At 46.4% G+C, this 25,082-nt stretch overlaps 1 protein-coding gene across 4 annotated transcripts in view; it reads left to right on the top strand.

The window, feature by feature from the left end:
* PRKCE (protein kinase C epsilon) overlaps positions 1-25,082 on the top strand; it is a 474,803-nt gene that overhangs the window by 156,127 nt on the left and 293,594 nt on the right. For 3 of the 4 annotated variants that reach the window (XR_003524573.1, XM_027621307.2, XM_027621308.1), the window contains exon 2: positions 22,230-22,293. Coding sequence is in view for 2 of the 4 variants with exons in the window: in XM_027621307.2 (XP_027477108.1) it covers positions 22,230-22,293 (64 nt within the window). In the remaining 2 variants the exon portion in view is untranslated. Of the gene's footprint in view, positions 1-19,839; positions 19,913-22,229; positions 22,294-25,082 lie in introns of those variants that run through there. The other variant, XM_027621310.2, reaches the window with a different exon arrangement.

Here is a 25,082-nt window from a genome sequence, read left to right as displayed (position 1 = left end):
GAAGGAGTGAATCTTCAATGGGATTTTCCAGCTGAATGTAATGGAAACATCATGGAGCTCCAGTTTTTCTTGGTATTACATCATTTAACAAACAGGAGTCATCGAGCACTTCAAGTGCCCAGCAGTGCTCCATGTGCTCCTGGTGGGGAAAGGGGCATCTCGGGGGGGGGGCCATACAAGGATGTAGGTGTGGACCTGCCTTTGAGGGGTCCCAGTATTGAAAGGAGGGCAGGTTCCAGGTGGAGGTAGATCTGAAAGTTGACTTAGATTTTATGTTGAGTTTCAGGGTGTGGGGTTGGAAGGAACATTCTGTGCTGAGGAAGGGAGGGTGGAGCGAGAAAGGCTTGTGGTGGGGGGCCCTGGGGGGGTGGGGATGGGGGAATATGGCTGAAACAGAAGGGAGAAAGAGTTGGGGCTGAGTTTTAATGAATGTTAATGCCAGCAAGAGAAGTTCTGACTTGTGGCAACAGCAATGACCAAACTGAAGATTGTAACTTTTTTCTCTGGAGAATGAGGTGCCTAGGGGACCTTTCGTCTTTAAGTCTTGATTCAGGACCCAAATGCCATTGAAGTTCTCAAGCTGAAAGCTTCCTTCTCTTCATTTGTTGGGTTCTTGACTATTCTGAACACTCTGCTTTATGCATGATTGTTTCCGATCTCCACCCCATCCCCGCGGAAGTTTACAGTGGGGGTGGCTGAGTTTCTGAGTGATTGCCCTGGGTCCTTGGGCCCAGTGGCAGAGGCAGGGTGACAGACCTGGCCTTTGAGCTCTTCCACAGGACAGTGAGCTGAAATCCAATGAGGCCTAGCGCTGGCTCCCTCACTTTCAGAGAGCTTGTTTAGGTGGAGTGACAGATGTCTTACACAAGACTGCACAGAGCCAGCATCTCTGAGCCTCAAGGGTTGAGGGAGCCAAGCTTGGGATGTAGCGAGGTTGGGGGGGGGAGGATGGTGGGAGAGGGGCTCTGTGTTCAGGACTTCCAAGGCTATTATGGGATCATTCACCCTTCCAAGCCCCCCCCATGCCCTCTGGTGATCTCTTCTACTGTAGGCACACTACCCTTTTGTAGTTTTAGAAGCTGGTTGATTGATGGAAACGAGGTATAGCGTTTCAAAAATATTGTTTACATCCAGAGTCACTTTGCTCAACACTGAACACTTGGAGGTTGAAGTAATTATATCCTCTAAGTTATGGATGCTAAAGGAAGAGATGGAGCATCATAGCCTGAAATGGAAATGAGTAACAAATGTATTTTTTTTAAGTAGGCTCCATGCCCAACTTGGGCCTTGAACTCACAACCCTGAGCTTAAGAGTAGCATGCTACACCAACTAAGCCAGCCAGGCGCCCCATAGCGAATATTTTTTGAACAGCTCCTATGTGTGGAGCCCTTTACTAGGGCCCAGGGGCCGAAGGACAGAGGAACAGGGGAATATAGAGTGGGTCATGCCCCTGAAAGCTACCTGTGGAGCCTACTGAGCACCAGCCAATACAGGTGAGGGAGAATTCCAGAAGCTAAACAATGCCCAGCACCAGAGGAGTGGCTCCGTGGAGAACCCTGGAGGCGGCGTGAGGGGTCAGGCTGGGCCCCCAGTGCAGTGGAGGCCTGCATGTGCGGGAGAGCCCGGGCAGGCTGGGGGCTCCGTGAGCCTGCCCGGAGCCCTGGGCCTTTGCAGGGGAAAGAAGCACGGGGAACCGAATGTCACCCCGTGGACAGAGAGACGGTTGGGGAAAGAGGCAGCACGACAACGGTGTTGTTCGTCCGCCGGTTGGGTTTGCACACGGAGCGTGGACGAATGCTGGCGAGAGGTAGGGGGGTTCTGGGACCCTCAGGCCCCGTTCCGGGAAGGCTGGTGCTGGGGGTGCAACTGCAAAGAGTGGGCCCAGCAGCTTATGAAGAAGGATCTGGGGGGCTCCGTGACGGACCAGACGTGAGGGGCCACGTGTGGGAGGACCTGGAGCTGGCCTTTGTGTCGCACTCTGTCTGTCTGAATTCTTCATATATATGTCTTCGGAAGTTCTTGTGTAAAGTCAGGGTGTGTTGGTCATTGTGTACATCAGCTGTGGTGTGTACAAACCACACAGAGAGGCAGGAAAGCTATGTTCCTGTCTCCGGAGGGGAGAAAAGTAATTGTGCTGTTTGGGGGAGAGCCCGTGGCATTTTAAGAGCACTGCTATCCGGAGAAGGAAGCCTGAGCACCCCACCCCCGGGGGGAGTGAGGGGTTAGGCTGGGCCCCGAGGGCAGTGTGAGGTTGCCGTGCCGTGCTATGGCTCTTGGGAAAATTAGAAAGCAGCCCGAGTTGTGCCCCCACTCGCTGCCCCAGGAGATACGGTCAGGGAGAGTGTGCAGTGAAGGGTGATTGCCCGAGATCCCCCATTCGGCAGGTGTTTGCTCCTTTTGCCCGGCTTTGCATGCCCTGGAAGGACCCTGGGCAGTAGAGTAGAAAGGGCCTGGTTCACTCAGGTGGCTGGGCCGTGGACGTGGCGGTAACAGGGGAGCATGTGGGGATGCTTGTGGACCACGAGGTGTGAATCTATGTCACTCACTGAATGTGCTGCACAATCAAGGGTTAACTCTCTCCTGAGACTGACTTCTGTTTTCTCTCTTAGGAAGGTCTGCTTTTTAACCTCTCTCTGTAAGTAGAGTTGCTTCTTAGCTTTTTATTTTGGCAATGATTCCCTTATGCAAAACATAAGCTCACATTAATAATTACCCTTATTCCTACAAGAGGTCCTATGATTGATATGTAATAGCCCAAACAAAATGTTACACCAGAGAGACATGAAGTTTCTCATTAGTCTTCTGGTTGGGATAGTCACTCCCCTGTGACTAACACCTCTTACCCCACCCTCAGCCCGCTTGCCCGTGCCGTGCTAGGATGCCCTGCTGGGTCTGGGGAGACATAAGTGAATGGGAACCTGTTCTGGCAGAGTCCAGGCTCCCATTGAGGTTGCTCCCTGTTGTCAAGCCCTGTGCCCCAAGAGACTTGGTGAAGAGGAAAGGGGGCTCAACTAGGACTTTGAGCACTGGAGTGAATTCCCATTGCTGTGATTCTGAAGGTTGAGAAGTTGGCCCTGACACCCATATCCATCTCACCTCCTCAAACAGCACACCTGGGCCTGCCAGGTTCTCCAGCAGGAACTTTGGTCCTCTGTTCTTTCCGGATAAAGAGAAATTGTTGGAAAATACTTCACATGGGGGTTGAGCAATGGAATTCGCTTTCTCAGACAGGTGATTGCAAGACTTGGATCCCACTGAATGGGGAAGCCTATTATTCCCCGACTGGTTGATGAATGAAAGAATCAGAGTCACTTGACTTGTGAGGAGAAGTGATGGTGGGTTTGCTTATGTTTGGCTACTGAGGTACCGGGGACTGTGTCACACTGTAGGAGAATCACCCACAGCGGTAGGTGTGTGGGGGCAGGGGGCAGAGCGGAAGACAGGAGTGGGCCCTGGCAGCAACCTCCCACTCCCCTCCCTGCTTGGTGTGTGTGCCACCTGCAAGCTTCCCAGGAGGGCACCTTCCGTCTGTCTGTGACAGAGAGCCTCAGGTTTTCCGCACCTATCGCCTTGGCTGCACTTCATTTCTCGGTTGTTCCCGGGCCCAGTTCCACCTCCGGGGGGCATGCCCAGCTCTGCCTGTGTAACCACAGAGGCATCTGAGATGTGTGTGCTCTGGGCAGCGGGTTCTGTCCCTCGCTGCTGGAGCGCACAGCCGTTGCCAGCCGAGGTCACAGCTCCCGGCATGCATGAGGGCAGGGTGTCTGGCTTGGCTGACGTGGGCCAAGCTTTGCACTCCCGGGGAATGCTCATCAGCTTGCTGGCTCTTCTATGGCCCATCGTTCACAGCCTGGAGGCTGCCAAGGCCTCTGTCCTGCTCAGTGCTGACTCTGCACATTTGGCTTTCCATGGAGGCACAGCCAAGCACAGGCATATGGAAGTTTCCTGGGTTTTGATGGTGGTGAGGTAATCTCGAAGCCATCAAAGGGAATCGGGGATAATTTGCAGGCTTCAGCAGGACCGTCATATTGTTAACTCGATTAGTTCCATTAATTCTCCCTAATCATCTAAGGTAAACAGACAGCCTTTGAAGTCAGGGAAAACATCTTTATGAAGAAGGGAAAGCATGAAGTGATCAACTCCTTTTTTTCTCCAAAGCACTTAGCATTGCGAATGGTGAAGGCAACTTTAGGGGCAGCTTTACTCTATCTGCACGAGAGGGTCAGGGGAAGGGCGTGGGGAGGCTCTTCAGAGGGGCCTTGATGGGGACCAGACTGGACAGCAGTGGCTTGTGATTACTCATCCCTTTGTCCCTGGCAAGGTATTGGGTCGAATTGATTGGGACAGGAGGTGGGAAGGGTTTGAGTTAAATTCGGCACCCTGCTCCCCAGTTGAGGTCTTCAAGAAAACCTACACTTAGCCATGGAACATGGGTCCACTTGGGATAGTGACGTTGAGTGCTTACTGCCTCCCTCAATCCCTCTTTTCCTCTCTTCTCCTACTCCTCTACCTCTTCTTTTTGTCTTACGGAGGATTTCAAACATGTACAGAAGTGGACAGAGCAGAATAATGCCCCCCCCCCAGATCTACTGCCTAGTTTCAACACTTATCTTGACCAATGACCGATTTTCCATTTGTTGTGTGTTGCTCAACTGTTTTTGAATAAAGGAGCTCCCAGAGTTTCTTTTAAAAAAAAAATGTATTTATTTATTTATTTATTTATTTATTTGAGGGGGGGAGAGAGAGAGAGAGAGAGAGAGAGAGAAGTGAGCGGGGGAGGGGCAGCAGGAGAGAATCTTCAAGCAGACTCCCTGCTGAGCACGGAGCCCCCCCGGGGGCTTGGTTTCACCACTCTGAGATCATGACCTGAGCCCGAAACCAAGAGTCGGCTGCTCAGCCAACTTCACCACCCAGACGCCCCAACCCGGAATTTCTAATAGAGATTTCTTGTCTCTTCTTTCTTAAGTTAAATGGGCCAACGGTTTAAGCTGATATGGAGGAGGTCTTCTGAGCCTAGGAATCTGCATCCAGGTCAGGAGAAGTCGATGGGGGGGGTTGGGTAGTGGGGCCTGGGAAGGAAGCAGAGCCTGGGTCCATTTGGGGGGCTAGATGGATTTGTGAGTAGGAGTACCTTTTCATTCTTATTTGTAATTGTTTACAAGGCTACTTGTCTTCAGCAAACCTGCCCACTCCAGAGCACGTTTATCCCCTGGAGTGGGCATAGGAATAATGGCGTGCCCAGCAGCCATGTGAGTGGCAGCTTCCCTGGCCTCGGATCTAAACCCTCCCACCCTTCTCTGTCTTGCCTTAGAACACAAGGCTGCCCCTGTGGGGGTCCTGTGGCATGGCAGCCCCAGGGGACTTCTTGGGTCGGGGCTGAGATACCACCTCACACTGCAGGGTTTTCCTGCCACAGGCCCGGGACTTGCGGTGCCCCACTGCATCCCCTGCCACTGCGTCCTGACACAATTTTGGAGTTTGGGTGTTTAGGGGTGGAAGGAGGGACACTCAATCTGTTAGAGCAACAGTAGTAGGCAGACAGGCTTCCCAGAAACAGGAAATGCCTTGATGCTAACTACAAGCTTTATTTATGGTTTTCTACAGTTTTTATTCCTCATCACACACACCCCACCTTACGACAAGTGCAGTGAGTAGTTCAGCAGTGCATGAAGTCAGTGTTTAACAGGCTTAATAAAAACTGTGTGTGTGTGTGGGGGGGGGGATTCTTTTTTTTTTTTTGCCATCTCTTTTGAAGACACAGAGAACGCTAAGAAAACCAAGGCTTTTATAAGCCACATATCTGTGATGAGTGCCTGGTGGATACTTGGTGGTGGTGGTTTGGAGGGAAGAAGGAGGGAAGTCAAAGTTGACTCCACCCAGGGTACTGGAGGTCAGGCCTCTGCAGGAGGATCTTTTCAGATGTCTGGGCAGGTCCCTCCTCTTTCCAATCTCTCTGTGTTGGAGGGCCCCTGGGATCAGTTCTCATCCCTCCAGTGTCATGGCTCAAAACTACAGATCCACACCCCTTATCCAAAACCCTTACGGCCAGATTTGTTTAGAAATCACTTTTTTTTTTTTTTCTGATTCTAGAAGGTTCCCATAGTATGTATTCTACCCAACACCCCCAGCAGACTCTAGGGCAGGACTTCCTGATCAAACAAATAAATATTTCCAGCACAAAGGTATAAACATTCACACTAAATGGAGTAAATATAAACAGTAAATAGCCTTGTGTTAGCCTGGGTCAGGGTTTGTTAAATGATTTTGGCCCAAACTTCAGAAAAAGCCAAATTTTTAGAACCTTTTGAAAGTCAGGGTTGTGGGTCAGGGCTTGTGGATCTGTACCATCTACCTGCTAGTGACTACCAAATCCGGACCATAAGCCTAGGCCTTTCTCTGCATGTATGCAGTTGTCCCTGGCTGTCTCAGACGCGTGTCCGCCCAAGCCTGTGCAAACCCTCCTTCCGGCACGCGACTCCTACCCGTCCTGCTCTGCTCTGTCTCCTGCTCAGCTGATAGCAGCTCCATGTTTGGCTCAGGCCAGGTATCTCCACACTATCCTTGAGCCCTCTTTTTATCTCTCAACCGGCATCCAATCCACGAGCAGTCAGAATATCCTGGAGTCTGACCACTTTTCATCACTAGTGCTATCACCCCTTCTGGCCGCCACTGTTTCCCACTTGGATGATGATGATAGCCCCCTAAGCCACCCTCCTGCTTCCTTGTCTGTGCCTGAGGTTTATTCTCTACACAGCAGCCAGAGTGACCCTCCCAAGGTGTAAGTCGCAGCGTGTCACTGCTCTGCTTAGACTCTCCCCTGGCTCCCCATCTCACTGGGAGCCAAAGCCCATGTACTCATGATACCCCACCTCTCCGACCTCATCTCCAGCTGCCCTCTGGCTCCTTCGAGTACCAGGAAGGCCTTCCTCGATGAATTAACACATACGTTAACACACAGTCACCAAACCCAAACTTTGAACACTGCCTTTCTGCAACCAAGGCATGAGATACTCTAAATGAAAACCAACAACAGCTTCAACACATTAGAAAGGATCTATTAACCAAAACTAGGTTCCATTTACAACCACTCTGAGCAATAAACAAAGCACTGACTACTTTGAGGATAGAACTGGATGTTTTAAATTTTATTTCTCTTTGATATCTTCAAAAGGCTGAGAGCTTTCTTTATACTTGGGTAGTGGTTTATATCTTCTATTTATTTCAAGCCCGACTCCATTAATTAATTAGTGATTATAGATGGCCGAGACTGTCCTTACAAAGTAGATTTGAGTTCATAAAATCTATCTCATCTGGTCTGTAGCATAATGTACATGTGATAGAACTCTTTTCTGTGGTTGTCCAAAATATATGGAAATCTAATATCCGGGATAGAAAACTGTGAATTAAGGAACTATTCTGACATTTAGAGCTTGAAGAGACAATTTTCAGATCTCCTTTGCTGTGTGCTTTAGGAAATCTCTTTCCTTCTAGTTCAGATGTTGATGTGGGCTTCAGTACACATATGTCTAATTTGTGCATCCCTCTGCATTAACCTGTTCATATTATAAGGCCTAGGACTTCATTAAGGTGTAGAAAATTAGAACAGAATGTACAAAGAGAGTTGTTCATTTTCAGAGGTGAGATAGTCCATGCTTTCATCTATAATTTGTATGTATAAGCTTATATATTCATTTATTTATAGAAAAAAAATCCAACTTAATATTCATGCATGGTCATTAGAGTACATGTTAAGGCAGGCTCTATCCCAGAAAACTGGAAACTATGCCAAACTTCTTATTTACATCTTCTTCACCTTTTTGATACAAAATCTAGAAGTTTTAAAAATTTGTTTTCCTTCCAAACTCAGTAGAGTCAACCGATGAGTATCCAATGGAGGGAAAATTTTGATTTATTCTGACAGGCCTAATAAATTCTGTTTTTCTTTTTGCTTGATTTTTGTAGCAGAAGCATTTTTTGTTTTAATTTTTTTCTGTTTTCTAGAATGTTGAAGACAAATGGGGGAATATATTCCAAAGAATCCCTGTAGAACAAGATGGCAACACAGCATAGCTAGGTGATAGGCACTGTATGGACATGTCATAGCCAAAATGTCTGCTCATTATATGATGGACAAAGTCTATGTTGTTATGAAAGTCTGTTACATGAAAGGTAGTTTGAAGGCAACAGTGTGTAAGGTGTAAAAATGTAGGCCACATCACCCCCAGAAACAGAGGAACACTGTCATGTAGAGAAGGAGGTTTGATCAAAGAAAAGAATTTGTAGTCTAGTGTGTTTCATTTGGTTGAGCTATGGAAGGTTTTCTTTAATATGTTCAAATCGTATCTAATTAAGAATATGCCTGGTTGAGGGGCGCCTGGGTGGCTCAGTCAGTTGAGCATCTGACTCTTGATTTTGACTCAGGTCATGATCTCAGGGTCGTGGGATGGAGCCCTGCGTCAGGCTCAGCACTGGCATGGAACCTGCTTAAGATTCTGTCTCTCCCTCTCCCTCCCCTGGCTTGTTATCTCTCTCTCTCTCTCAAAAAAGAAAAAAAAAAAAGAGAGAATGAGAGAAAGAGAATATGCCTAGTTGATTAAGATTGAATAGTACTCTTACTATTTGACCAGAAAACTACACTTTAAAAAATACGTAAATTTAAAATAATGTGTCTCATTTTAACTTGCTCCTTAGCTCTCGACTGAAAATCAAGATAACTGAGTTTCGTTTCTTTCTTTCCTTTCTTTTCCTTTCCTTTCCTTTCTTTTCCTTTCCTTTCCTTTCCTTTCTTTCCTTTCCCTCTTTTTTGGCTGTGGGTAATTTACTCAGGTGCCTGAATGGATTGCATAACCTCACTGTGCCTCAGTTTCCTTACCTGTAAATGAGGGGATTGAGCTACACAGTGTTCTTCAAGCAACAACAAATTTACTGTTTGATTTTTTCTTTTTAAATTTAATTTAATTTTATTATGTTATGTTAGTCACCATACAATACATCATTAGTTTTTGATGTGGTGATCCACGATCCATTGTTTTCGTATAACACCCAGTGCTCCATGCAGTACGTACCCTCCTTAATACCCATCACCAGGCTAACCCATCCCCCCACCCTCCTCCCCTCTAGAACCCTCAGTTTGTTTCTCAGAGTCCATAGTCTCTCATGGTTCTTTCTCCCCCTCCGATTCCCCCCCTTCATTTTTCCCTTCCTTCTCCTAATGTCCTCCATGCTGTTCCTTATGTTCCACAAATAAGTGAAACCATATGATAATTGACTTTCTCTGCTTGACTTATTTCACTTAGCGTAATCTCCTCCAGTCCCATCCGTGTTGATGTAAAAGTTGGGTATTCATCCTTTCTGATGGCTGAGTAATATTCCATTGTATATATGGACCCCATCTTCTTTATCCATTCATCTGTTGAAGGGCATCTCGGCTCGTTCCACAGTTTGGCTATTGCGGACATTGCTGCTATGAACATTGGGGTGTATATGGCCCTTCCTTTCACTACATCTGTGTCTTTGGGGTAAATACCCAGGAGTGCAATGGCTGGGTCATAGAGTAGCTCTATTTTTAATTTTTTGAGGCACCTCCACACTGTTTTCCAAAGTGGCTGAACCAACTTGCATTCCCACCCACAGTGAAAGAGGGTTCCCCTTTCTCCACAACCTCTCCAACATTTGTTGTTTCTTGCCTTGTCAATTTTTGTTATTCTAACTGGTGTAAGGTGGTATCTCAATGTGGTTTTGATTTGGATTTTCCTGATGGCTAATGATGAACATTTTTTCATGTGTCTCTTAGCCATTTGTATGTCTTCTTTTGAGAAGTGTCTGTTCATGTCTTCTGCCCATTTTTTGACTTGATTATTTGTTTTTTGGGTGTTGAGTTTGAGAGGTTCTTTATAGATCTTGGAAATCAGTGCTTTGTCTCTAGTGTCATTTGCAGATATCTTCTCCCATTCTGTGGGTTGCCTCTTTGTTTTGTAGACTGTTTCCTTTGTTGTGCAGAAGCTTTTTATCTTGATGAAGTCCCAAAAGTTCATTTTTGCTTTTGTTCCACTAGCCTTCGGAGATGTATCTTGAAAGAAGTTGCTGTGGCCGATGTCAGAGAGGTTACTGCCTATGTTCTCCTCTAGGATTTTGATGGATTCCTGTCTCACATTGAGGTCTTTCATCCATTTTGAGTTTATCTTTGTGTATGGTGTTAGAGAATGGTCGAGTTTCATTTTTCTGCATATAGCTGTTCAATTTTCCCAGCACCATTTATTAAAGAGGCTGTCTTTTTTCCATTGGATGTTTTTTCCTGCTTTGTCGAAGATTATTTGACCATAGAGTTGAGGGTCCATATCTGGGCTCTCTGTTCTGTTCCATTGGTCTATATGTCTGTTTTTGTGCCAGTACCATGCTGTCTTGGTGATCACTGCTTTGTAATATAGCTTGAAATCAGGCAACATGATGCCCCCAGCTTTGTTTTTCTTTTTCAACATTTCCTTGGTGATTCGGGGTCTTTTCTGATTCCATACAAATTTTAGGATTGTTTGTTCCAGCACTTTGAAAAATGTCACTGTTTGATTTCTTTTTTTGTCACAAAAGTTATAGTGGGACATAGAGGAAAAATAAAATGCTTAGACAAGTATAGATATGTACAAAGAAAAAAACTCACACATTATTCCACTCTCCCCCAGGTAATCTTTTTTTTCCCCTTTGTGTATGTATCCAGCCATACACATTTTTGTTTTTGTTTTACAAAATTGTACCATAGAATACATATTCTTTTATCATCTCATTTTTCCTTTCACTTAATACCGTATTTTGCATATCTTTCCATGTCATTAAATATAATTCAGCAAGATCTTTTTTCATGATGGCATGGTATCTAATGATTTGAATATGCCACAACTTATTTAAATAGTTTGCTATTGTTAAACAATTAGTTTCTAATTTTACCCTTTTAAAAAATGCTGTAATGATCATCTTTGTTGTTAAATTGTTTTGCACATGTGTGATTTGGGATAAATTCCCAGAAGTGGAATTGCTAGGTCAAAGGACTTTTGTTATATAATGCCAAACCCTTCTCTACAAATTTTGTGCCAGTTTACAGTTCATCAGCAGTGTAGAAGAATGTCTGTTTCTCCTCTACTCTCACCAGCACTGGATTATATATCATTTAAGATGATATTTTTTTAGATTTTCCGTTCAGGGTAGTCTTGAAGCAAATATGTTTGTTTCTTTGCCTCCTCAAGACCCCATCTAAATAATAGAAAAAGGTAAAAGTGTAGGGATAAAATTGTATAACACCTAAGTAAGCAGAAAGAAGCTTCATCAAACTATTTCAGTGACTTTCTGGGGATGAAGGTAGAGGGCAGGGTGGCAATTGATGGAACAGAATAGCAGTACCAAAGGGTCACGGCCTGGAACAGGTGCTGAGGGGACTGGAGCCTCACCTGGAGCCAGCCGTTCTGCAGAACCTTTATCTTAGTGCTCACAGCACTAAGATAAAAAAAGGTCCTAGAACTTCCAAAGAATGAAAACAAAATAAAGTCACCTACTAAACAACAGCTATCAGGCTAACATGAGCTTCACTGGCAATATTTATGTTAGCAAAAGAAAGTTCTGATAATGATTTTTTTTTTCCTCCTAGAATTCTATATCCAGCCAAACTATCAATCGTGTGTGAGGACAGGCATGTCTTAGCTGGCTTTCTAGGCACTGTTAATCAATATTTCAATCAGTACTTTATTTCAATGAGTACTTTACTGGTAAAAGCAAGGGAATAACCCAGAACAAAGAAGATGATGGATACCAGCAATAGCAGGTGCATCCAGCAGAGCAGTGAAAAGAAGTCACAGCACTCCAGCTGTGCAGCAGGCCAGAGAGCAGTCAGTCCATTAGGAAGGAGGACAGTGGGAGTTTCTAGAAGGGCAAACCCCAAGAGAAAAGGACCCCGGGAAAACTTGATCTGAGAAATGCAATTGGTTGAGTGGGGGGGAGAAATCCATTTAAATTTGATACAAGGTAGAGTTTCCATTGAGTGGCACACGGGTTGTCACATTGGACCCATGGAAAAGAAAGCATATGTAATGCCATTTAAATGTTAGAATAAATAAACACTATCAATTTGTTTTCAGATTTCTGAAACAACATATATGGAAAACATGGACCTCAATTACAGTTAGAGAACCAAACGTCAGTGTTGTCATCATTGATGATCTAATAGGAAAGACAGAGGTGGGGACGGGGGTGGATGGGAGAGGTGGTCAGAGGATAGGGAGGGCTGGAAGAAGCACTAATGTCCTCTAGTTATAATGTGGAGGGTCAAGGAATATTATCTATAGTCGATGAAACAAGAAATTGACATTTTGGATTGCTTTTTTGCAGTTGCAGAGCATAGAGAAGGAACTGAGAATTGCGATGTGTATTTTGTGGAAGGGGAAAGTGGAGGTAGGTGGTGAGTGTACTAAATCCTCATCGATCACAGCAGCAAGGTGAAAGAGAATGTCTAAAATAAGAAATCAGGAAATTGAGGTAAAAGCATTTTATTTAGGGACATGGCAGTGACCACCAGCAAAACCCAAATAGAAATTGTTAAAATTGGCTCCCCCTGGGGAATAATGGGGCAGGGGACTGTCGGTTCTCATTATAAGTTCACATGTAGTTTTTTTTATTTTTAAAAACTGAGCATGGGCACCTGGGTGGCTCAGTCGGTTAAGCGTCTGCCTTCAGCTCAGGTCATGATCCCAGAGTCCTGAGATCGAGTCCTGCATTGTGCTCCCTGCTCAGGTGGGAGTCTGCTTCTCCCTCTGACCCTCCCCCTCTCATGCTCTCTCTCTCTGTAATAAATAAATAAAATCTTTAAAAAAAAATAAAAACTGAGCATATCATGACACTTGATTTTGTTTATATTTTGATAAACAAATAACAGAAAAATACATAGCCCCAAAGCAACTTTGGTTCATTTGATAGGGAAAAGAAATTTTTTAAAAATCTTACCCTTTAATTTGTATTTCTTTGCTTATTTTAACCAAGTGATTTCCAAGTGGCTTATGACTCTTAAATTTTGTGCTTCTGGGATTTTTATAAAATGCAATAGGAACACTGGGTCCATAGTTGGAGAGCCCTGCTTTAATCCAGGTTTCTCATCTTCTCGCTGTGAGAAGGTGGGCAGGTTACTTAAATCCTTAAGCCTCAGTTTCTCATCCCTGAAACAGTTAAGAATAAGGGTATTACCTCCCTCACACAGATGACGTGTGAAAAGTGCTCAATAAAGGGTGTTTACTAGGGTTGTGATTATTCTTACGAACAAAACAGTCTCTCTTGAGGAGCTCAAAAGTGATGAATAGCAATTATACGTCTTGGATTTTGAAGGGAATCAAGAACTGAACATCTTTGCGAGCAGCCGTGGGTCAGAGGTTCTGCTGGGTTGTCATGTTACGGAGACAGGGAAGTTTGAAGATGATTTTTCTGGTTGCACTCTCCTGAGCTCCTTACTCAGCTTGTCTTTGTTCTATGTGAATCCATTCAGTTTCACTTGGAGTCTCTAGTGATTACCTGCCTTGCGCCTAGCCCTGGAGCAAGTACTGCAGAACCCCCCAAAGGAGCCCTTGATTCACAGTCTGGGCAGGAAGGAACAATACTGGCCCGACACCTTACATTTATAGGCTTCTAGCAGTGTACCGGGCACGGCTCCAAGTGCTACACCATGTCATTTGATCCTCCCCACATCATGAAGCAGATGCCACTGAGGTTCTCAATTCATAGATGAGGAAATTGAAGCAAGGGCCACACAGCTTATAACAGGCAGAGCTGGGATTTGAACCCAGGAGGGCTAGCTTTAGAGCCTTTTCTCTGAATCACTATAATGTATTGGCTTAGTGAAACAAATGGGAAATGTAGAATACAACACATACATACAAATACACCCAAGGAGAGAGAGCATTGCAACGCAAAATGCAAAGTGCCGATTGGTGGTGGGCTATTTCTCACTTCAGAACACTGGTGGCAGGTGCTTACATTTCCTGCTGTTTGCATGCACCATCTCCTCTTGGGATGCACAGTCATGCACTGCCATTTCCCTGAAGGAAGCTAGAAAATCTAGACTGTTCCTGGATGAAGTTTTGTAAACCATTCCACACTCCTGATATTAGGTTGGGCACCTTTGGGTATTTTCCCAGTGCTGGAGAGCATTTGAGTACACATAGAGGTAATTGTTTTCAGCCACTTCTGTCTTCAGAGGGAGCCAGCTCTCTGGGTCTATTTCTGAGCCTGTTGAAAAGAGGAAGCAGGGGGTGCCTGGGTGGCTCAGTCAGTTAGGTGTCTGCCTTCAGCTCAGGTCATGATCTCAGGGTCTTGCAGTGAGTCTGCTTCTCCTTCCCTCTTCCTTTGCCCCTCCCTTCCCCCCCCTCACTTGCACACTCTCTCTCTCTCATAAATATATAAAATAAAATAAAAAGAGGAAGCAAGTACTAGCTTGAGTTTACTCCATCTGTGGCCTTGGAGAGCTAGAATCTGCAACATAGGCCTCCAGTCCCATCAGCAGGACTTCCACGTGAAGATGAGGGCTGCTGCTTGATTGGTCCCCATGACCTGGCCACAGGGGATGGGAAAGCAATCTGTTAGCCAGTTTCGAGGGTCGTATCTTTAAGATGCATCTGGAAACCGAAGCAAGCTGCTCTCTGGGGGATTGGAGGTTAGAAATAGCTAGAGAAAAAGGTATTGACTTAAATTTGGTAGCAAGTTAACCCAAGAACATGATTTAAAAAATCATAGGGTTCAAAGAGCTTAAGTGAAGAATCAGCCTTTTCCTGTTTTCTCGTGCCCCTTCTATGTCTTGAGGCAACCCCTGTGTCCTGTTGATTAAGACTTCTTCTGGAGGGGGCACCTGGGTGGCTCAGTCGGTTAAGCGTTTGCCTTCAGCTCAGGTCATGATCCTGGGGTCCTGGGATCGAGCCCGCATTGGGCTCCCTGCTCAGTGGGAAGCCTGCTTCTCCCTCTCCCACTCCCCCTGCTTGTGTTCCCTCTCTCACTCTCTGTCTCTCTCTGTCATAAATAAATAAAATCTTTTTTTTTTGAAAAGACTTCTTCTGGAGATAGTGTGGAACAAGTGTGAGAGTGTGTGTGGGGGGTGTATTCACACAGTAGCCTCGCATAATAAACACATCGTACCTTGCCCCCCCCCAACTCAATATATCCCATAGATCACTTCATATCAGTACATTTCGATCTTTCCATTCTTTTTTTAGGGCTTGCCTAGCGATCTACCACACGATGTACCATATTTCATTTAAGCAGCTCCCTCTCCATGGGTATTTACGTCCTTAAGGTCATTAAAAACTCTTCTAGAGCATTTGGTCTAATTGTCTTGAGATACACGCACACACAGACAGATTTAAGTAAGTCAGCAGGCTCTTAAACCTACATTTTGGATGTGTTTTTCTTGCTATTACTGTATTTTGATCACAGAAGACAGAAGAAGGTGGCTGGCCTGTGAGTGTGTTTTGCACACGTGGGTGCATGTGTGAATGTGTGTACCTACACAGGTAGGTGTACATTATGTTGTGTGACAGATGTACTCGAAAAACTGTGAATGAACCCTTTTATTTTTAAAACTGGAATATGAAATTTTAAATGCCCCGAGGGTGGGAAGATGATTTGTTATTAAAGGAAACTCATAGAGGAATCCTTCTGTGAAATGAAGTGATGGCTTCTTTTTTCCCTTTTAAAAAACTACTTAATCGAGGTATAATTTACATACAATAAAGTGCATTCATTTGAAGCATTAGGCTTGATGCAGTCTGACAAAGCATATGTATGTTCCTGCAACCACCGCCTCGATCAAGGTACAGAACACCTCCCCCAGGCCAGAGAGGTTCCTCTGCCCCTCTTTGTATTCACTTCCCTCCTTCACCTCTGGGAGATCATGAATATGCCTTTTGTCACTCTGGATTGGTTTTGCCTGTTCTAGAACATCACATAAGTGGAATCATGCATTATGTACTCTGATATGTTTGGCTTCTTTCTCGTAGCATCCATCTTATTGCAGATATCAGTAGTTCATTCTTTATGGCCGAGCAAAATTCCATCACGGGCAGGCAGCATGGTTTGCTTATTCATTTACCTATTGTTGGGACTTTGAGTTGTTTCCAATATTTCGCCGTTCTGAATGAAGCTGCTAGGAACAGTTGTGTACAGGTTGCTAGCTTCCCAAATGAATCATCTCCATAATTCAGTTGTGCTGACTCAATTGAAAGTTAGGCCATTCATCCATTGAGCCAACGTGTACGATATGTATTAAATCCCTCCGGTGTGCTGCTCAGGCAGGATTGTGCCCTGCAGGGATGTACTCTAAAGCGTGCATCATATCTTTGCACTGCCGTGGAAAGTGAGAAAGAAACAATCCTCGTCTCCCTTCTTTTATGAAAGTGAGTGCTATGGGACAACTTGAAATATTTAACTACATGGGCACCCTCTACTTTCAAACAGTGCACTCTACCAATAGGGCTAGTAGCGAACTCCTCCTCAAATGAAGTCTTTGATCAGCTGCTAGCTTCAGAATCAGCACCCAACAGCTGCTCAAGACTTGGTCAGCATCGCGCCTCATCGTTCTGGGTTTTCCGAAGCAAGGGTGAGGAGGATGTCTGCTGCGTGAAGGTCTCCTGCTCTGTCTGGTGTGCTTCTTCCATGCCGGGTGCCTCTGGGGACTTTAGTGTGACTGTGGTTCCTCCAGGGGACAGTGGCCAGCAAAAAGGGGTGAGAAGTGGGACCCCTACTTTGGAAAGGAACCGTGGAATTCCTCTCTTGATGATTCCCCTCTGCCTCCTCCTTCCTCACTCCCCTCCCCTCCTCCAGGTAAAAAAGAAACGGTCTATTATCTAGGGCTTAATTGGTGCAAGACACGCAGCGCAAGCCTCTCTCCCTTCTCCTCATCCTTTCTGGAGTCATCCTCTGACCCACTCCCTACCTGTAGCTTCGTTCTAGCCCCTAGGCACCTGACAACAGCGGGAAAAGGAAGCGAAACTCAAACTGGGCATGTATGACCTTTGCGGGCTGTTCCAAGGAAAGGTTCGCCTAGAGGTCTCTGGTGGAAGTTGAGCCTATGGTTAGGAGGAGGCTTGACTGTGAGTTTCTTACCTCCTTTGCCTCGAACTCGATCACCCTCAAAACACAGGCGGTGCAGACACCTGCAGGTCACAGTGCCACAGCCTCGGTGGGATTTCCCACTGGGCCGGTGAGGTGTGGGGGAGAACTGTTGGACTGAGAGGCAGGAGTTGAGGGTTCGAGCTCAGACTGCAGGCTGTGCAGCTCTAGGGCATTCTAGGCTCCCCTGTGAACGGCGCCCCTGTGTTCTCCCTAGCCATGCTGTACTGGCCACTTACCTTCCTTAGCCTCAGCTTTCTCACACATGCAGTGGCGCACATCATACTTACTCTCTAAGTAATTGTGAGGACTACATGAAATGATGTGTGCGAAGGGTTTGTGAAGTCGGGCACCATCCCAAGGAGTGCCTGTGATACTTTGGTGCTTTTCAGAGCGGGCCTTTTTCATGGGTTTCTCTATGGTTTGGGCTCGTTCCCCATTGCCTTTCTCCTCATTCAAATGAATAGAGCTCTTGCTTCTGCCCAGGACTACCCCCCCCCCCCCCGCCCCGAGCTCTTGGCGGGGCAGGGAAGGTGCTGAAGGCATTGCCCTGCCTCCAGCCAGCCTGGCTGGAGAGCCAGTTGTTGCTCCTGAGAGGCAGCGGGAACATGCAGAGAGCCAGAGGCCTATGGGAAGGGGAGGCCTGGCACTGGATTGTCCCAGAAGGCTTCCCAAGCTGGGCAGGGCTTGAGACCACAGCTCTGGCAGACTCCTCTGTCCCATGTGACCCAGGGAGCCCTGGGTGGGAATCCGGCATAAAGCTCTCGGAGCTCCAGTTTTTCCATCTGAAAAGTAGGGAGCAATGCTGGCCTCACAGGAGATGAAATAAGCTAATGCCGACTAAGCACCGGGCACGGCGCGTGAGGCATGGCAGGCACCTGGGCATTTTGCGGCCACCCTCCCCTTCTCCTTCCCTCATGAGCACCTCATGACCCTCTGAGGACCAGGGCTATCACCTGTTTTGCCCCTGGGCTCCCCACGGGCTGTGCATGAAACCCTCACCACAGTGCTTTATTTGATATTCCCAACTCTGTAAGGTCGTCCTGGAATAACATGGAATAATATCAACTTTGGGCAAGAAAATGCCTTTTTTGTTGGGAGAAAAGCTTGACAGAGTGGAAGGAACATCAGACTAAGTAGCACATTGGAAGACTTGGCTTTTTAAAAATAATAGCACCAGTGGTTACTGAGGATTTTGTGCCAGGCACCATGCTGAGCGCTTGACATGGATTATCTCATTTAACATCACCACAGCCCAAACGTCACAGGGCTTATTATTAGCTCTATTTCACAGAGAAGCATTCTGAGGCTCAGAGAAGGCAGTCACTTGCTTCAGGCCACAGAGCCAGGAAGTTCACACATCACCACCACGTACCGAGTATCTCCTGAGGGCCAAGAGCTTTGTGCGGGAGTCTCAGGGAATTTTTACAACAACCCATTTCACAGATGATGAGACTAAGGCCACGGCTCAGGGAAGGTAGATGATTGCCCAAGCCGTGATTCAGCCCTGGTCTGACTCCAAAGACTGTGTTTGTCTTCCCCATTGTTCTACTGGCTTGCTCCTGACCTAAGCTGGAGGGGGTAGCCAAAGGTGCTAGAGGTCTAAAGAAAACACAGTCAGAGATAATAGAGATTGTAGCTGGGAAGACTCATCAAGTAAATGTATGAGTTTCAAGGAGATTTGGAAAACAGAGTCGCATCTGGGATAATTTGGAGGAACCCTGAGTGCAGGAGAAAGAGCTTAGCCCCAACCCTGGGAATGGCTGGGAGGGGGGGAGGAGGCCTGCTTTTATGTAGTGCCAGGCGCCTGATGGTGATGGCAACGGATAGCTTGCAGGGGCTGTGCAGGCCTGGGCACCCACATTGCTTCCTTATCCGGGCCAGGTCATTGTGAGCCCAATTTGAGATTCAGTTAATTTGACCATGAAGTTACACCACACTCCACCACGTTTTGTACCTGATAACCCTCCAGTCATCTGCGTAGAAGTCCGACCTCCCTACATGGATTCTCAGCGCCTCCTCACTGGGCCGGCTGGGGCTCCGCCAGCACTCTGTGGCCATCTGCCCAGGCTGCAAAGCTCTTTGTTGCTTTTGGCATGTTTAAAAGCTTAATTTCTCTTTTTCTGTTTGGAAATGCAGTTCATCGGCATTGAAGCAGCAGTGGGTGCTAAAATGGTTTCTGATTGCTATCTTGAACGTTTAATATCCTAATACATTTTATCGTCAATGACCTGTCTTGCCACAAGTTCTCACTCCCCTTTTGCAAAGAGAGGCAAGCCGCTTGCCTTCAAATAGGCCTCCCGGCCCATCTCATTCCTTCGCTCTCTCCCTCCCCGCTTTTCACAGATAGCATTGTACTTTGCCAATGAAGCCCGTAGTCGTGGGAAATCTCTGAGTTGGAGGATATGAGAAATTGTTTCATTTAGCCGGCAGGGTTTAATAGAGATGATCTAATCTCTAAAAGGCATACATTATTTAAATTCCATGCTCTCGGACAAGAGGACCCCTGATATTTGTGGCAGGGACGGGATTTTGGTTTGGCTCTGTTCAGTGGAGCTGACTGTTGGTTTTCCTGTTTGTAATTTAGTGCGGGGGCTGGGTTATGCTTGTGGCAGTGGCAGGGGGTGGGGATTCCTAGTGGTGAGGGTGCTGGAGAACATTTTCTTTAGACAGAAACCTAAAATCACAGATTCTTGGGGCGGAGAGGATGGGGAGAGTCACTGCGTGGCATCACCAGTTTGCTATTGGGTTCCCATCTGGGTCCCAAGCTCAAGATTCCCAACTCAGGTGAGTGGCCCCTGTGGGGCAAGCTGAGAACTCTCGGCAGGGGCTCCTGGGTGACTCAGTTGGTTAAGCAGCTGACTCTTGATTTCGACTCAGTCATGATCTCAGGGTCGTGAGATCGAGCCCTGTGTGGGGCTCTGTGGAGTGTGGAGCCTGCTTAGGATTCTCTCTCTCCCTCTTCCTCTCTCTCTCCCTTCCCCAGTGCCCATGCATGCTCTCTCTCTCTCTCAAACAAAAGAGTCTCTCTCTCCCTCCCTCTCCCTCTGCCCCTCCCCCAAAGAACTCCGCATTCCCTCACTCCCTGCCCTGACAGACTACCTGCAGTATCACCAGGGGCCTCACCTATGAGGCACTGAAAACCTCTGTTGACAGAACGAAAATTTTGAGAGAAACCTTAAATATTCTCAACCACTAAATACCGGGTCTGGAAATAAAGTGGGGCTCATGAATGTCTCGGGGAACCCGGACTGCGAGTGGCGTGAAATGCTGACGGAGGGACCTGGAGAGTATCAGTCCCAAGTGAGTTTTTTTTTTTACCTCAGAGGGAATATGTGGTAATCCTGGGAAAGCCACCTCTTGTTACCCTCCCACTTCATTTGAATGTCACCTTAGTACAGATCACATGCCTGCAGGCCTTCCTGGGGATGGGGACTTGGCGGGGGCATATGACCCCAGAATAGGCTCTCAGAGTTCCAAACGTAAAGTCTTTTCCCCTCCCCGAAGGTTTATTGAGTGTCTCCTGACTAACAGACACTGAGGTGAGCGCTAGGTACACAAATGTGATTCTCATTGGCTCTGCCTAGCAGAGGAGACAGACATATGGACAATGTATTCCAGTGTATTAGGAGCCAGGGTTCAGATATGCATGTGTACCATAGCAGCACAATCGAAGGGATAATTAATCCTGACTGGGAATATCTGGAACGGCTTCAGAGAGGAGGTAACCTCAACGTTGAATGAGAAGGAGGTGTTCACCAGACTGAAACTTCCTCAGTACTGCTTGCTGAATGAGTGCCTGCTCTTTGCTGGGGACAATGAAAACGATAAGGAGGGGTGGGGGTTCCTGCCCCCAAGAAATTCACAGCTTGCTGGGGAGACAAGCCTGGCATGCATGAGCCAATTAAAGTTCTGCATAGACAGATGGAATTGTGGAGGCGAGGATAGGCCACCGGGGGTACTTGGTGATCCAGGGTTTCCAGAGTTACTATTCTCTCATGGAGCACACAGTTTCTGTAAGGATAATTCAGACCTTGCAAAGACGTCAACTTTTCTAATCAGCCTGGTTCTGTATAGAAGTAGCTAGTTGGATTTGGAGGTGGGCTGGGAGGTGAGGGTGGGTGGAGAAGATTGATGGTAAGAATTTAGTGGTGTTGGCTCACTCTTTACAACCTTAGTAGGATGTGGGGTTTGCAAAACATGCCAAACACACAACCTGGGGGCGGGCACCCCTCAGTGTCCCACAAGCACCGTGCACATTCCCAGCCTTGGCGTATGGGCATATGCTGTTTCTTCCACCTTGAATGACTCCCCTTTCTCGTCTTCATGAAGTCTTCCCAGACTGCTCTTCTACACTGATTTCGAACTCGCCAGATACTTGATCCGTGATCCTCTGCTGCTCATCATTAAGCTGCGTTCAGCATTGTTCTCTGTTTTTTAATTCCCCCATGAGATTGTAAACACCTGAGTGTGAATAGCATCATATGCTTTTCTTTCCTCCCCTGTGAGCAATTTGTGTCATCTAAGGGTTTCTTTAGACATGGGTTTCTTTAGACAGTCTTATCATTGAATCTCAGCATTGCCACCTACCCTACAGCTTTGAGCTCAGCTTCCTTATTGGGAAAATGATGCAACCTGGGGTTTCTCAACGTTGACACTTTTGGCTTTCTGGGGATGGGTAATGCTTCGTTGTGGGGACCATCCTGTCTGCTATAGGATGCTTAGCAGAATCTCTAGCTTCCACCCATGAGATGCCGGTGGCAGCCCTCCCTTTCCAGTCATGACAATCAAAAACATCTCTAGATAGTTTTGTGTCCCAAAGAGGTTCCCTGTGTCAAGCATCCTCCATGCCAGGTTTCCCTTGCAGTTGGGAACCACTGGGATGACACTGTCTTTTGGGTCTATATCAGACCTCCTTGTGCTGCATCCGGAACATTCCATAAATGCATCTCCTGCATTCCTGGTCCCCCCGGCACACTACAGGGGGATAAATTGGATGGAGCCGTGACTCTAGGTGCTAGCCATTTGGGGTGGAAAAGTCATGGAACTCTTGGGCTACCCCCACAAGGCACTAACCGAGCCACTGTCATTTTCTTCATTGCAGATTGATCTGGAGCCAGAAGGAAGAGTGTATGTGATCATTGATCTGTCGGGGTCGTCGGGTGAAGGTAGGAGAATGTGACCTCTCCTCATTGTTCTCTTCCATTGACCCTTTGTCTTCCCGTGTCTCCCTTCCCCCCTCGGCTGGGACATATTACGGTGACATTTAATTAATTGGCACACGTGAAAGGGAAAGGTTATTTTGAAGACGCTTACGCCTGTGTACCAAAAAGGACCAGCCATCTGTTAACTTTGGCGGAGCAGAGGGAAGATTTTTGCCTTATCAAGTGAGGCCGGTAAAGCAGGTGTCCCTGCACGCTGGTGCACAAGGCAGGCTTCGGCGGAGCGGCACCCTCACCCTGGAGACTCGCGTGGGGGTGTGTGAGTGTCACGGGAAGGAAGTAAAACCAGTTGGTCTAACGGTATTCAGAAATGACACAAATAAGCTGTCCAATTTCAGAATCTTATTTTTTAGAGCTTTTATACGAGTGTTACTTCTTTTTACAGTTCCCCACGCAGGCAAAAGCCCTGCTTTTAGAGAAAAATAATGGGGTGAGGGAACGTCTGCTCCCCACTGGCCGATGAGACAGGGTGTAAATGGTGTCTGATGGTCTTTCCTTCTTTCTTCTCCTCACATCCTCTTCTCTCGACCCCGTCTGGGCACACTTCCTCCCCTTAAAGGCTTGACAGGTGGTGAGGACTGCGCAGTCAGAGTGGAAGGTCATTCTGGACGGTAAAACCTTGTCCACGCAGAACAGGGAGGTGGTGGCAGACGTGGGCTCTAGGGAGGCTGGGAAGTAGACGGAGATTTAGTGGGGACCATCTTTCTTCTCCTCTCTCTGTGCACAGGAGGACAGAACAGTTGGCTTTAATGTCATGGTGGAAAGATGGGAAGACCAAGACTGGTTCCTCTTGGCAATGAGAAAAAAATGGGACTTGGGGGCCGTGGCAGTCTTTAGGGTGAGACAGTCAGCTCCCTTAGCTCCTGGTTGGAAGACTGGGACGTTTTTCTGCATCTCTTCAGAATGCTGGAGATCGCAAGGACAGAGTCACACCACTGCATGGTCTCCCCTGCGGTAGGGAGGAAGCTCTAGTTTACAGTTCAGTAATGAGAGGAGAGATTATGTCCACAAATTTGAAGGAGTGGGTCACGCCGTGTGCTTGACCAGGTGCCCGATGATTTTCGTTTGGCTAATTTATTACCCAATTTCAACAGGTGTTCAGAATAATTCAATAATTGCGTGTATATGGGGCTTATAATAGAATTCAGTTCTCTTTGAATAGATCTCAATTATTTGGCATAGTTTTAAAACTTTAAACATCCTTCCAAAATTGTTCTCGTACATTTTCTTCTTTTTATTGCAATTACGTTTTGGCGTTTCTAGCTTTCCTTCTCTACCCTCAGCTCTGAGCAGCCCAGAATAGAAGCTGGTGTAGAAGATTCGGAGATTTAGCAGTATTTAGTATGAAATATTTAAGATGTGCCAAAGGGCCTAAAGAATAATAAAATGAGCACCACTGTACCCACCACCCTGATTAAGAAATAAAGCAACCATTATGGTGAAAACTCACATTGCTTTAACTAGCGTGCGATTCTAGAGTCACCAGACTTAAAAGTATTTCAGTGGCCTCCTGATTGTAGATACTGGAGAAACATTCAATGAGCAAAATCAGTCCACCTTTTTCCTTACATAATCTATATGCAACAGGATAATTAATTAAATATGCGTTTCCTGTGCCAAGATGCTGGGCAACCAATAGGAAGGTTGGATTATTTTTTTTCTTTGAAAAAATTAACAACCTGCAAAATTACAGCTGACAACCTTTTTTACATTAGAGAAAAAGGATGTGCACAAATGAATGAATAAATAAATCAGAAGCGATTGATTTTTTTTTCCTCCTTGCTTCTGCAGCTTATTGCAGGTGAATGAATGGCCAAAGCAATTTTCACTGGGCTGACTTCTTAGTGGTTTTTTTTTTTTTATCTCTTTCATCTAAAGAAAATAGAGTTTACTTCAGAAACGCTGAGACATGCCAGACTCTTAAAGTGCTCGCATGTGTTACTCTGAAGAAAAGGAGAACTTTTTCTGCCCTTTTTCTCTCGCTCTTCCCAGATTTGGGATTCTTTCTCTGGATGGTGGGAAAGACTACCCAGCAGTCTCTTCGTAGGAGCTGATCTTGTTGCATGGCGTTTGCGTTCTGTACATCCGTTTGCCCCGTCCTGCTGTTCAGACTTTGAGGGCTCCTGATCCAGAGATTTTTGGAAGAGTTGGGAGGGTGAGGAGAGGAGCGGAGGATGAGTGGCTGAGACATTTGTTACCTAGACTGCACGAGAAGGATCCCGTGCAAAACCCAGTTGTCCCAGCTAGACTGTGGACATTCATAGATTCTTATCTAAGTCCCTTTCTTTAATGAAGATACCTAACTCTATTCTGCAAAAGGGTGCGAAGAAAGTTGGCATGAGACAGGGCTGACGCGTTCACTCTATTATTCTGCCGTCAGGTATCCCTACAGCTTGCCTATCTCAAATGCTCCTGTCCCATCAATGGAAAAAAAAGACATATATTTATAGAAATTGCACACACTTTACAGCACATCCAAACAGCGAGGAGCCCAGAGAAAGGTGGGTGAGGATCCAATTCCAGGATGGGCCAAAGGTTTCTTCTTCTTGCTAACACACTGTAGAATGCCTTGGACGTTTGTGTCTGCTAGAGCTGGGGCTAATGTGATTTCTAGCTGTCTAATAAAATTCCACTGCTTGTTTGTCCTGTGCAGTTCACCATAATGGGATTTGACTGCTGTGTGCTTTAGCTAAACCAGGCAACCTAACCCCAGATGTAAGGGGTCAGGCCCGATG

Source organism: Zalophus californianus, chromosome 8 (genome assembly GCF_009762305.2).
Source record: "Zalophus californianus isolate mZalCal1 chromosome 8, mZalCal1.pri.v2, whole genome shotgun sequence".
Taxonomy (NCBI): Eukaryota; Metazoa; Chordata; class Mammalia; order Carnivora; family Otariidae; genus Zalophus; species Zalophus californianus.
The sequence above is the reverse complement of the archived record's forward strand: the minus strand, read 5'-3'. Positions and strand labels throughout refer to the sequence as shown.